At 39.7% G+C, this 15,238-nt stretch overlaps 1 protein-coding gene across 3 annotated transcripts in view; it reads left to right on the top strand.

The window, feature by feature from the left end:
• Window positions 1-15,238, top strand: part of LOC147604890 (succinate--CoA ligase [ADP-forming] subunit alpha, mitochondrial) — a 99,572-nt gene that overhangs the window by 48,822 nt on the left and 35,512 nt on the right. For all 3 annotated transcript variants that reach the window (XM_086793876.1, XM_086793875.1, XM_086793874.1), the window contains 3 exons: window positions 13,701-13,910; window positions 14,066-14,236; window positions 14,323-14,446. In XM_086793876.1, coding sequence (XP_086650002.1) covers window positions 13,701-13,910; window positions 14,066-14,236; window positions 14,323-14,446 — 505 coding nt within the window. The remainder of the gene's footprint in view (window positions 1-13,700; window positions 13,911-14,065; window positions 14,237-14,322; window positions 14,447-15,238) is intronic.

The following is a 15,238-nucleotide window of genomic DNA, read 5'->3' as shown; positions in this document are numbered from 1 at the left end:
GTTTCACAAAACAACTCTTACTCCTTGTTCCAATATCTTCTTCGACGCAGGCGTGGATATCCTAGGCGACCCAGAGCCGAGCACCGTATGGTCAGCACCCTCTAGGATCCTTCGCAGGTGACCTAGTGCTTCACTCATAGGCCGCTTCCTTGGTTCCTCATCCACCGTACGGGAAGCTCACCATTTTAATCGAACCGAGGCTGGTCAAGACCTCGGCCGACTTTGCTACGCGAGACGTCCTCCATTGACTCTCTGTCAGCAGTTGCAACTTTATCAGTTAGGTCTCCACGACCTTAATCACAAGACGGTCAAAATGCTTCCCCAGCATTCTTGACATAAAACGGCCATTTACAAACAGCATTTACAAACAGTTTACAAATACAGTTTCTATATTAACTCTCATTTTTTCACACTATCCCTCATCAATCCACATTACTTATTCCACATTCCATTTATATGTGTACTCATCCCATCACATCATTTTCCATCTCATCACTTCAGATTCCTTCACATCACATATCATATATTCACATCCATACATATATCCACATCCACATCCATACATCCACATCTACATCCATGCATCTATTTTCACATCCACATCTACATGCATATTCATGCATCCTCATCCATACATCCACATCTACATGCACATTCACATCCATACATCCACATCTATATGCGTACATTCACATCTACATGCATACATTCACATCCACATTCATACATCTACATTTACATGCATACATCCACATCTCCATGCATACATCCACATCCACATTTATATTCACATCCATACATCTACATCTACGTGCATACATCCACCTCCACATTCACATCAACATCTATACATCTACATCTACATGCATACATCCACACCTCCATGCATCTACATTCACATCCACATTCACATCCACATCTATACATCTGCATACATCCACACCTCCATGCATACATCCACATCCACATTCACATTCACATCCATACATCTACATCTACATGCATACATCCACATCTCCATGCATACCTCCATATCCACATTCACATTCACATCCATACACATTCACATTCACATTCACATTCACATCCATACATCTACATCTACATGCATACATCCACATCCACATTCACATTCACATCCATACATCTACATCTACATGCATACATCCACCTCTACATTCACATCCACATCTATACATCTATATCTACATGCATACATCCATACATACCCATCCACATTCACATCCATATTCTCACCCTATCACAAGCCATATACATCTTATCCCATCACATACACTTCTTACCTCATCCCATACACATCCTGTCACTTCTTAACTCATCTTATCACATCCTAACTCATCTCATATGCTAACACTTTTATAATAAAATAATCATCTCTTATGCATACCTCTATGCATGAAATTCAATTATGCTAAAAGTAACACTTTTATAATAAAATATTCATCTCTTATGCATACCTCTATGCATGAAATTCAATTATGCTAAAAGTAACACTTTTATAATAAAATATTCATCTCTTATGCATACCTCTATGCATGAAATTCAATTATGCTAAAAGTAACTCTTTTATAATAAAATATTCATCTCTTATGCATACCTCTATGCATGAAATTCAATTATGCTAAAAGTAACACTTTTATAATAAAATATTCATCTTTTATGCATACCTCTATGCATGAAATTCAATTATGCTAAAAGTAACACTTTTATAATAAAATAAAAGATGAATTTTCTTTTACTAAATTCTAAAAATTTCGCCATAACCTCCTTTGTATGGCTGACCATTTTTTAATTTTCTACGTCTTTAAAACTAATTAAAAGTACACCAATATTGAAATTATCTTAAGTAAAAATTTTTTTTCTCACTTAATTGAGATAAACATTATAAAAATTTGACATTAATCACTTAACCATTCACCTAGGATAGAGAATGGTTGGTTTTGTTAGAGAAGAGAGGGGAATGCCTTTTATAATGAGGCCTAACATTATAGAGAAGACATAAAGCATAAAAACCATTTAAAACCATAAAAATTCATAAAATAATTGAAAGAAAGAAGAATCACCAACTTACTAATGACTTGATAGCTTTTCTTTGGCTTGATGGTTTGAGGGTTCAACTCTTGTTTGGACAAGAGTGGCCACCAATCTTTGGAAGAGGGAAATGTCAAAAACTAATGAATTATTAATAAATTCATAGCTCTTGGCTTGGGTGGAGTAGAGTAACAATGCATTAAACATTGTTAATTTTCAACAAGAGGGAGGCTTCTATTTATAGGAAAAATTGAGCTCCTAACCAAACAAACTAATTCTAGAATTTTTCAAATCAATTTGGTTGAATTTGGACTACATTTGGATCTAGTTTGGTTCCTTTTTGATTCGGTTTGGTTTTCTATTGATTTGGTTTGGTTCAAGAGAGAGGAGAGATAAAAATATCACATTATTTTTGAGTTTAAAACTCATTCAAGCATGTGAAATATGCACCTCCTTTAATGGACTCCCCTTCCTTACATATGTGTCAAAATGGAATGATTATACCTAAAATATCTTATATTTTTAATATTGCTCATAGTTTTTTACTAATAAACCTTGTACATTTTCAACTCTTCATCTTATGTGAGCATTTACTCATTTTTGGGTATCTTCTTTTACAAATTGGATTTATCTCCTCCCTACACATGGATTGATGCTATTGGCCCATAGGAACCTTAATTGGACTATAATCCAAAAATTTCTAAAAATCTAGATCCTTAGGCTAAGGTCCTTTATACCCATTTCCAATTAATTCCAATTGCACATTGGAAAGTTCTTTTTGAATTTTTGTTTCAGGGGAACTTATTTTAATAAGATGAGATAATTTTCTATCCAAAAATATTAAAAATTTGAATATTCTCTCTCTAGAATATTTTCTCTCTCTAAGTCAAAACAGGTAGAGACGAGATCTCTTATATTTCTGAAGAGGGAATTGATTACAGGGGAAGATACTAGACATAAAAAAGGGGTTGGGGGAGGAATCTTATATTCTATCCCACTTAAAGAACGCGAGATGTCCTCATCTCGCAGGTGGAGTATGATCTCTTTCATCTTCTTCTTCTTCTTCAATTACTTCCAACGTTACGCCTTGGAAGTGGATGGCCGATTTTTCCGTGGTATTCTGCTGGAGTATGGATGACTTGAGAACTGTCGGTTAAGCCCTTGGTTTTCAATTGCAGTATAGATCTGTCCTTTTTTCTTCTTCTACTTCTTCGGAAATTGTGACTGCTCTGGCTGTTGCGGTTTGAGGTGGAATTCTTTCTCTTTGGTTGCCCCTGTTCTGGAAAGGAGTTCTGAGGTTACTCTCGACAGAGGCAGATGGTTGAGTTGGAGTTCTTCTGGGGTTACCCTGGCTTGGGCGAGACGGACCCTGATTAGACTGGTATGAAGGGATTGGTCTTTGAATTCGGGGTCTTAGACTTCCCTGTCCCCACATGGCAGCAGTTGGGCAGTCTTTTAACTGATGACCAAAACCTTGGCATCCAAAACACCGGTTCTCACTTGTGAGCTCATCGTTCTGAATCCTTAAAATAGGTGGGCCTCCTGAGAAAGTATTCTGGGGGAAGGGTCTTCCTTCACTTTGGAATCTTCGTGCATCCTGATTCTGAATCGACCCTTGTTGCCTCTTTGGGGGTGGAAAGTTTGAAGTACTTTCTTGGGTTTGGAATCTTTTAAAGTTAGAGGGTGCAGGCTTTGGCGGGATCTTTACTACAAAGGCTTTGGCAACATCCTTTGCCATTTTTACTGCTTCAGCTATGGACATTGGTTTGGCATTTTTGACCAGTGTGTCCAAGGGTTCGTTCATTACCCGAATGAACCTGGCCATGAGCTGTTCTTCATCTAGAGGTGGTGTGTATTTGAGTAGAAGAGCAAAGGCCTGGTGATATTCTTCAATGGTTTTATTCTCCTGCTTTAGTTCTAAAAATTCGTTCATTTTGGTTTCCAAAAATCCAGGGAGACAAAATCTCTTTCTTAAATAGGTTTTTAGGTCATTCCAGGATTGAGTATTTCTGCTCAGACGGTTGGTGTCATAGTGGTTCCTCCATGCTACCCTGGCTGTTTCCACTACTTTCAACCGGCCAAGAGCCATTTTGCTGAGCTCATTATAACCTGTGACGTCAAAATACTCTTCCATAGCTTCCACCCATTTCTCCACAGTCTCACCCAGGTTCTCCCCTTCTCCTTTGAAGGGTCCTGGTTGAGTCCTATGAAGAGCCTTGCGAACATCAGGGTTAAGTTCGTCATCTTCAGAGACAGGGTCTGGCTGCTGACGGCCACGGTTTCCTCATCTCATAATTCTGTCAAAAATTTATATATTAGAGAGAGAATAGTTATAAGATCAAAAAGGGAGGTTCTTACTCCTGTATACCTTGAAGGCTGAGGGAGAATCTTACAGTTAGTCAAGTGTTAACAGTAGCAATTTGACAGCACAATCCACTAATCCCATAGTGATTTGCTGAAATCATTATCATCATTCTAGTTATGAGTATCATCACAGGGACTCGTCCCATTCATCCTCATTGTGGTTTCGTTCAGATTATTATATTTCAACTAAATTTCAGAAATCATCATTTTTCAATCAGAATCCAAATCAATTCATCAATTCTCAAACAGAATTAAAAATCATATCGACCACATTCGAAATCATCATCTGGATAGCATTAACGCTTATAATTTCAAGTCTTAGATTTACTCGTATATACTGTCAGTAGCTGCAGTTATACTCTCGATATATACGAGTAGTCACAGTCCTTGGAATTATAAGGTAAATACCATCATGTCTAGGCCTCAAGCAAATCAGGGATTCTATATAATTGCGGTACTTCCATCTGAAGACCCAATTACCAAATTACGAATTTCAGTTTGAATATCAAATTGTATGACTTATATCACACAATTACAACCTTTTTGTGTTTCTTGATAAATTTTTGACATATTTGTCTTCTCAGTTGATCTTTATTAGCCGAATGGCTCTGATACCAACTTTGAGATCCCTAATCCCACCGAGCAACAGAATTCGGGGTACTAGCAGCGGAAGTAGCACTTCTTGCGCGGGGCAGGGGTCCCACATTCGGGGCCTCGTCCACGGATATCCGGACAAGAGACTAATCCGTCGGTTTTTCCAAAACCGGACTCGGAAAAACTTCCCTTACCCGGAAAGCACAGGCGATTCCACCAGGATAACTTTTTACTCTAACGTAGTCAAGACCATTACTGATCAAGCTGATCCGATTGCACCTATAAATATACTCGGTCAGATCAAGGAAGAAACTTGCACTTGGATCATTGGGATCAACGCTTTTTTCCCCATCAAGAGGCACAGCCGTTGATTCCTATCCATAGAACAATTACTATCCGGGATTTACTTTATCTATCATAATAACAAAAATTTGAGTCTCGATTTACGGATCCATCAGTCCAGCCTAACTCCATCCACAGTCCCATGGATTAGCCAACCGCCCAACTACTGTAGTGATGGGATCCAATTTAGAATTTGATTTTTTTGTCCCGCGTACCAGGGAAAAGAGTTCCCAGGGTCCCTAGCCGGATGTTCATGCAAAAATAAAACTAGTCACACCACTTACGCACCCAATATGAAATTGCCTTTTTCACAAATTCAACCAGTTTTAAAACAATCCTTTAATGAACCATAGTATCACTGATCACAATCTTCCAAATTATCCGGTTGATTCTTAATTTCCCATCATTCCTTCATCAAAGTATCTATGGCATCATTGGCAACTAGAACGCTCACCACCTGTCCACTCAGGGGCCTTTTCAATAGTTCCTAGCCCATAATACTCGGCAATATAATCACTTATAAAAATCAAGATGGACTCTCGTTGAAGATCAGCAAGATCAACCAACAAATCCATACAAAGAGCCATGGACTCATCCATTGAAGACCAGCAAGGTCAATTAACCAGATCCATGCCCGGTTTCACAAAACAACTCTTACTCCTTGTTCCAATATCTTCCTCGACGCAGGCGTGGATATCCTAGGCGACCCAGAGCCGAGCACCGTATGGTCAGCACCCTCTAGGATCCTTCGCAGGTGACCTAGTGCTTCACTCATAGGCCGCTTCCTTGGTCCCTCATCCACCGTACGGGAAGCTCACCATTTTAATCGAACCGAGGCTGGTCAAGACCTCGGCCGACTTTGCTACGCGAGACGTCCTCCATTGACTCTCCGTCAGCAGTTGCAACTTTATCAGTTAGGTCTCCACGACCTTAATCACAAGACGGTCAAAATGCTTCCCCAGCATTCTTGACATAAAACAGCCATTTACAAACAGCATTTACAAACAGTTTATAAATACAGTTTCTATATTAACTCTCATTTTTTCACATTATCCCTCATCAATCCACATTACTTATTCCACATTCCATTTATATGTGTACTCATCCCATCACATCATTTTCCATCTCATCACTTCAGATTCCTTCACATCACATATCATATATTCACATCCATACATATATCCACATCCACATCCATACATCCACATCTACATCCATGCATCTATTTTCACATCCACATCTACATGCATATTCATGCATCCTCATCCATACATCCACATCTACATGCACATTCACATCCATACATCCACATCTATATGCGTACATTCACATCTACATGCATACATTCACATCCACATTCATACATCTACATCTACATGCATACATCCACGTCTCCATGCATACATCCACATCCACATTCACATTCACATCCATACATCTATATCTACGTGCATACATCCACCTCCACATTCACATCCACATCTATACATCTACATCTACATGCATACATCCACCTCCATATTCACATCCACATCTATACATCTACATCTACATCTACATGCATACATCCACACCTCCATGCATACATCCACATCCACATTCATTCACATCCATACATCTACATCTACATGCATACATCCACATCTCCATGCATACCTCCACATCTACATTCACATTCACATCCATACATCTACATCTACATGCATACATTCACATCTCCATGCATACATCCACATCCACATTCACATTCACATCCATACATCTACATCTACATGCATACATCCACCTCTACATTCACATCCACATCTATACATCTATATCTACATGCATACATTCATACATACCCATCCACATTCACATCCATATTCTCATCCTATCACAACCCATATACATCTTATCCCATCACATACACTTCTTACCTCATCCCATACACATCCTATCACTTCTTAACTCATCTTATTACATCCTAACTCATCTCATATGCATCTTATCACATCTTATCACTTCCCATATCTTTTATGTACACCTCTATGCATGAAATTCAATTATGCTAAAAGTAACACTTTTATAATAAAATAATCATCTTTTATGCATACCTCTATGCATGAAATTGAATTATGCGAAAAGTAACACTTTTATAATAAAATATTCATCTCTTATGCATACCTCTATGCATGAAATTCAATTATGCTAAAAGTAACACTTTTATAATAAAATATTCATCTCTTATGCATACCTCTATGCATGAAATTCAATTATGCTAAAAGTAACACTTTTATAATAAAATATTCATCTTTTATGCATACCTCTATGCATGAAATTCAATTATGCTAAAAGTAACACTTTTATAATAAAATAAAAGATGAATTTTCTTTTACTAAATTCTAAAAATTTCGCTATAACCTCCTTTGTATGGCTGACCATTTTTCAATTTTCTACGTCTTTAAAACTAATTAAAAGTACACCAATATTGAAATTATCTTAAAGTAAACATTTTTTTTCCCACTTAATTGAGATAAACATTATAAAAATTTGACATTAATCACTTAACCATTCACCTAGGATAGAGAATGGTTGGTTTTGTTAGAGAAGAGAGGGGAATGCCTTTTATAATGAGGCCTAACATTATAGAGAAGACATAAAGCATAAAAACCATTTAAAACCATAAAAATCCATAAAATAATTGAAAGAAAGAAGAATCACCAACTTACTAATGACTTGATAGCTTTTCTTTGGCTTGATGGTTTGAGGGTTCAACTCTTGTTTGGACAAGAGTGGCCACCAATCTTTGGAAGAGGGAAATGTCAAAAACTAATGAATTATTAACAAATTCATAGTTCTTGGCTTGGGTGGAGTAGAGTAACAATGCATTAAACATTGTTAATTTTCAACAAGAGGGAGGCTTCTATTTATAGGAAAAATTGAGCTCCTAACCAAACAAACTAATTCTAGAATTTTTCAAATCAATTTGGTTGAATTTGGACTACATTTGGATCTAGTTTGGTTCCTTTTTGATTCGGTTTGGTTTTCTATTGATTTGGTTTGGTTCAAGAGAGAGGAGAGATAAAAATATCACATTATTTTTGAGTTTAAAACTCATTCAAGCATGTGAAATATGCACCTCCTTTAATGGACTCCCCTTCCTTACATATGTGTCAAAATGGAATGATTATACCCAAAATATCTTATATTTTTAATATTGCTCATAGTTTTTTACTAATAAACCTTGTACATTTTCAACTCTTCATCTTATGTGAGCATTTACTCATTTTTGGGTATCTTCTTTTACAAATTGGATTTATCTCCTCCCTACACATGGATTGATGCTATTGGCCCATAGGAACCTTAATTGGACTATAATCCAAAAATTTCTAAAAATCTAGACCCTTAGGCTAAGGTCCTTTATACCCATTTCCAATTGATTCCAATTGCACATTGGAAAGTTCTTTTTGAATTTTTGTTTTAGGGGAACTTATTTTAATAAGATGAGATAATTTTCTATCCAAAATTATTAAAAATTTGAATATTCTCTCTCTAGAATATTTTCTCTCTCTAAGTCAAAACAGGTAGAGACGAGATCTCTTATATTTCTGAAGAGGGAATTGATTAAAGGGGAAGATACTAGACATCAAAAAGGGGTTGGGGGAGGAATCTTACAGTGCAAGATATATGAAGAAGGCAGACAATCATGCCCAAAACCTTTGTTATTTTTATTAAATTTGCTTTGTAATGTTGTAATATTTGCAGGTTGACATTTGTTCGTTAAGTAAGTGGCCACTTATTAAATGTGTCCGGGGCCTAACCCAGTGGGCACCCAAATGACCTAGACATTTGAAGAGGACATTTACTTATACATTGTAATCCTTCACGTGTGATTGAGGTTGGTGGAGAACTAATTAGAGGCATGCCAGGCTGAATTCGCTTTCACTAATGGTTCTCGAAAGGAAGGCAGGCCATTTTGGAATCCATCACCTTTGCTCATAGTCGCCATATGTAGATCAGTTTTGCAAAACGGAAGGCATAGAAGCGACCCACACCTACTTCTGGACCCACTGTCACCCTCCACTTTGGTTATGCTGTTCGTCGATTTGCTACAAGCTGTTGGTGGCCGACCACCTACTCGCTGCTGGTCGACTGCTTAGACCTGGTCGTACAGCCCCCACATTTGCTGAAACCTCTCTTCTACCTGTTGGATACTCCAAGCTCTTGAAACTGGGACATTATTATGATTTCTTGGCTGACAACCGGCTGCTAAAACAGGTTGGACAGCATCTTCATCTTCTGACGAGTCTCCTTCCACTGAGATGGACCCAGAAAGCCAATACCGTGACTGCTCACTCCAGCGAAGGGTGGGAGGATTTCTTGAGGGACATCGACTACAAAGGGAACTCTTCTTCGACTGTCTTGTTTGGTATCTATATTCATTCTTGGTGCATTTATGGCAAATCTGGCTTAAAAGCCTGTGGAACATTATACAAACAAAATACTCCAATAATATACTTGGTATTGAAGGGGGGGGGCTGGAATCTATTGTGGTGTTACAGTGTTATGGAGCACTTTCTCTTTTCCAGTTTCATCAATGCTTTGAGTTGTCTTTAAAATGGTGAGTGTTTTAAGTGTTGCTAAATCACGATACGGTGCCGAATACGTGATTATACCTTGTGTGGTGCATTGCAAAGACCCAGTGATGTGTAGCATGGGGGTACTAGCAGGCACACAGGGGGCACGTGAGTATAGTGTGGTGGTGGTAAGGTACACACTGGATGTACAGGGTCATTGGTATATAAAATGGTTGGGTGGTTAATGATGGGATGCCAAGCTAGGTTTTTTTGAGTGATTTTTGAGTTCTTCTCTGTCATGTTTTTGCATGAGGCTAAATTCATAGAGCTAGGGCAGCTTGCATGGAGGTCTGACAGGAAACCTTGGAACAATGTCTATACTTATGGCAAAAGTTTGGAAGACACTTTGTCTGGTGAACAGAGAAGGATCAAGATCTATGCATGGCTGGTCATGCTGAAAGCTGATGTGGACAGTACCTAGAGGGTGGATCTGCGAGCGTGTGTGTGTAGGATTGAGTGCTTGGCAGGCCTCAAATTGTTTTGGCGGTGCTTGATGGCTACAGAAGCTCCTGGTAGGAGTGTTCTCTGGCCTGGTTATGGTGAGATACTATAGATTGGAGTGGTGCTCCTGTTTTGAAGAGTGGTGCTCTGAGAAACTCTTTTGTTTGATTTGTTTATTCATGTTTAAGGAATTTTCGGTGAGACTGGTTGATGTGGTTCCCACGTGCCGTATCATTTTGTACAATAACACTCTATTGGTAATATAGTTTACCTAAGGGGGGAGTTGGCCTATCTTCGTCCCCTAGCGCAATGTACTGTGCAGGAATCTCTCTTGATGTGATCATGAATATTTATGTTATGACATGATGTATCAGTCATGGATGTATGATGCCATGATGTATGCAATTGTGATTGTGTTGGATTTGTAGTATTCTAAGTTTATGTGTTCTTTTGAATTGTGACACCTCACACAAGTAATCATAGCCAGGTGCACTAATCCTCAGGGTCCCCTAACCCCAGATTAGGCCTCCCTACCCATGTGGTTATTGTCAGGAGAGAGAGAGAGAGAGAGAGAGAGAGAGAGAGAGAGAGAGAGAGTTACATTAACGTCTTCAAAAGACCCAAAGAGTCTATGAGACCAAAATGTTGTATACATAGTGTACATGAAAGCTCGTCATAGATGAAATAAGAAAAAGCAACAGTAAACTAAAACTAAAAACTGAAAACTGAAAGCTAAGAACTCAGATTCTGAGATTATACAAGATGAAAAATCTTTAGTTATATAGTGTTGTGGATTGATTACCATGAGTATATAACATGCATGTCCCTAAAAGGTGAATTTGGGCATGTTCCTGGATTCATCTAGGTTGGAGCCTGACATGACATACATGTATGGTTGGTGTAGCCTGACATGGTGTGTCTGTGTGGCATATGGAGCCTGACATGACAGTACATGTATGGCTGGTGTAGCTTGACATGATAGTACATGTGTGGCTTGTGGGGCCTGACATGGTGTACATGTATGGCCATGGAGCTTGACATGATGAAAGTCTTTGGGACTAGCTATCTTGGAGACCTTGTGTATTTATGTTCTGGGAAGGTTTCAGAAGGATCATGAGTCCTGGACATTTTATCGGATACAAGTGAGCAGATGGGTGTTTCTTCCAATATAATTGCACTCGTGTGTGCATGACTTTTATTTTATCTTTGGATGACTTGTCTTTTTTGCGTGGACAATGCCTGAGATTTTCGCTTGTGTTGTCCATGGGGCCGGGGACACCTGGGCACCCTATGGACGTTTATGTGCACACGCGTTTAGGACTGACAGGAGGTCTATATGTGTTTTGCAGGTGGTAAGTATTCCCAAAAACTCAATTTACAGCTTTATGAGTTCACATGTTAATTATTATGGGTGCAGGTTCACACTCACTTACAAGGGACCGGACAACTTATAAGTGAGTACGCATTGAGCAAGACTTATTTAATACACGTGGCGGCCAAAGATCGGGCATTGGACATTATTTGGACTCCCTTCATGTAGGCGCCCCTTTCTTGACCGTAGAAGCACACGTGTGAGCTATTTTCAGCGGGAATGCCTCTATTGTTGACAAAACTCTAGATTGGAGAGGGGGGCGCATGCTTTTCAGGAGTGCACGAGGGCTGGTTGGCTGGTTTTAAGCCTGTTGGCAAGTTTCTACAGCCATCCATCGCGATTGAAGTTCATCGGATGCATGGGAGGAGCTGGCCGCCTCCTTCTGCATGTTCTCAACTGCTGGCCGGTAGATTTACAGCTTGAATAGAGGCTGGACAGAGGTTAAAAACAGGGAGGAAGAGCTGGTCGTGGGCTTCTAGAGAGTTTTCCTTCCGACCGGAGGTTTGCAGGCTTGTGCACAACTGCTGGTCGCTTTCTTCTGTGGCTACTGAGGATTGGTTGACTGCTGAGAACAGCCTTTGAGGGCTGGTCGACTTGCCCTATGAGCCAGACAAGAAGAAGATGAAGATGTTGAGTTGTCTCGGGCTGATGTGGGAGTGCTATGGGCTGTCCATAGTTGTCCTGCATGTGCTTGATACCGGGAATGCTCACTTGTGCTGAAATTGTCAGCAAATTTAGATATTGTGATGTTTTTCTTGTTTTCATATTGTATTGGAAGAAATAGGTGCAGCCAGTAGTGAACCCTGGGCACCCGCAAAGTTGTATTGGAAGCAGACTTCTTTTTGGTAATCTAACCATAAAGGGGGGGGGTCAGCCCATCTTCTGGCCCCTAGTGTGGTGTACTGTGCAGCTTTGTCATCTTGTTTTATCTGGTATGCATATGTGTATTTTTAGATTTCATGATTGATTAGATTTTCCATATTCAGTTGCCCCTTCTGTTTACAATTGGTATCCCGACACATGTGGTAGTCCCCTCTCCTGGCTTTGGTGCGTGTTTGTGTAGAAGATGATGTCCCATTATGTGGAAGTCTCCATGAACCCCCCAATGTCGGATCACAAAGTCCCGTTGCAGTTCTAGACTGCCATCCTTAGATGTGTGGTCCATGGACCCCGTGTCCCTATTTGGGACGTCTGTCTATGATGATGACCTTGCCATCTCTATAAACTGCCCACTTCCCGGCCTTACGGGCTTCAATCACCTGGGGCATGCTCATTTTCCTATGCTCCATCTTTGTGGGAGTGAGGTCATCAGCAAGATAAAAATTTTGACCTTTGAGGGCTGCTCTATGATCGAAGAATGCTTGCCAGCTGGTGGTGTCCTTGAATTTTAGTAGTGGGCAGGCACGTGTGGTGTCTTTACCTGCTCTTTGTGCATACGTATATGGTGTGCCTTCTATGCCTATTTTCTGACATAGTATGGTGGCGTCTATGATCGAAGAATGCTTGCCAGCTGGTGGTGTCCTTGAATTTTAGTAGTGGGCAGGCACGTGTGGTGTCTTTACCTGCTCTTTGTGCATACGTATATGGTGTGCCTTCTATGCCTATTTTCTGACATAGTATGGTGGCGTCTGCCTTGGCAGACCCTCACATGCACATGTAATGCCTGAATCTTCCTCCTTTTATTCTCCTCAATCGTGTCATGAATAAGAGTGGGCGTGTGTGTGTGAGAGAAAGAAAGAAAGAAAAGAAAGATACATTAAGTGTCTACTTAAGACCCAATGGGCCTCTGAGACCAAAGTTATACAATAATGTCCATGGCATATCTCATCATGTAATGGAAAATAAAACAGAAACACAACATAGAGAGAGAGAGAGAGAGAGAGAGAGAGAGAGAGAACTTGCGATTTGTGTAATAGGTCGGAGGAGTGACCCCTAAAAAGGGGGGTACAGAGCATTTGGGTCTACCTGTGTTTGACACGGTTGCAGAAGCGAAGGCAGAAACCAAGGCAAATGCTTCAGTCATTTATGTTCCCCCCAAGTTTGCAGCTGCTGCAATATTGGAAGCTGTTGAAGCTGAATTGGATCTGGTTGTCTGCATCACAGAAGGAATTCCTCAACAAGATATGGTACATTCATACTATAGTATTAAATAGAGAGCGGCAGAATTCAAGGTTGTGCATGCACAAAAGAAAGCAGTACTGCTTTTCAAAAAGCAGGCCCCAGCAGTAGAATGCCTTTTTATTAAAGTAGTTCATGGATTAATACCTGGCATACTTTGCAGGTTCGTGTTAAGGCTGCTTTGAATAGACAGTCAAAGACGCGATTAATAGGTCCAAATTGCCCTGGGATCATCAAACCCGGAGAATGCAAAATTGGGATCATGCCAGGCTACATTCACAAACCAGGAAGGGTTGGAATTGTCTCTCGGTCAGGAACCCTTACCTATGAAGCTGTATGTATTATGGTACACTCATGCACAAATTTATTGGTAAGCTACCTTGCCTGTGGGATAAGTACTGTTCAAGCGTGGCACTGCAGGTATTTCAAACAACAGCAGTAGGATTGGGGCAATCAACCTGTGTAGGCATAGGGGGCGACCCCTTCAATGGTACCAATTTTGTGAGTTGCCTAGAGCAATTTGTGAATGACCCACAAACTGAAGGTATGCTTGACTCGTGTGTGTATATGTTGCTTTCTTTTGAGTTCTTTTCCCGCATTTTCTTTGAACTGACTTATAGAAGATTTATTAATCGATACAATGCAGTTTCGCATGTATCCCTTACTAAATAGTGGTTAGAGCCCCTTATATTTATGCTTTCAATGTCTTCTTCTCCTAGTCACAGTCTCATTACTCCTCAAAGTTTACTTGTTGCTTTCTTTTGAGTTTTTTCCCCCCATTTTCTTTGAACTAACTTATAGAAGATGTATTAATTGATACAATGCAGCTTTGCATGTATCCCTTACCAAATACTGATTAGAATCCCTATATTTATGCTTTCAGTGTCTTCTTCTCCTAGTCACAGTCTCATTACTCCTCAAAGTCTAGTTCTCAAAGTTTACTTCGCCATTATGGTCTCTCGTGCACATGCACAGGTCAATGGACACTAAATCGCTGGATGGAAAACATGAACAGTAAAAGTGCACGGTTAAGGGCCTTAACTTGCAGTGTTCTAACACTGAAATGGACCCATAGTCATTAAATGTTAAAAATATCTGATAGAGATCAGGGTTGGGAACGAGTAGGTGAATGTGTTACAAGTGACTCGAGACTCTGGACCAAAAATCTTAATCAGCACCGCCAACCAAGTTGGACTGAAGCAAGCACATATAAAATTATCAGGAGAGGTTGAGGTCTGAGCTTCAGCTTATATATGTAAGATTGTTTCAATAAGGAATGCACAGCCATAAGGCTGTAGGAACTGGTCGCTGCAAAAATTAGCAATTATTAATTAAT

This window comes from Cibotium barometz, chromosome 60 (assembly GCF_041138505.1).
Source record: "Cibotium barometz isolate CiBa-2024 chromosome 60, ASM4113850v1, whole genome shotgun sequence".
Taxonomy (NCBI): Eukaryota; Viridiplantae; Streptophyta; class Polypodiopsida; order Cyatheales; family Cibotiaceae; genus Cibotium; species Cibotium barometz.
Note: the sequence above shows the minus strand (reverse complement) of the source record. Positions and strands in the feature narration are given on the sequence as shown.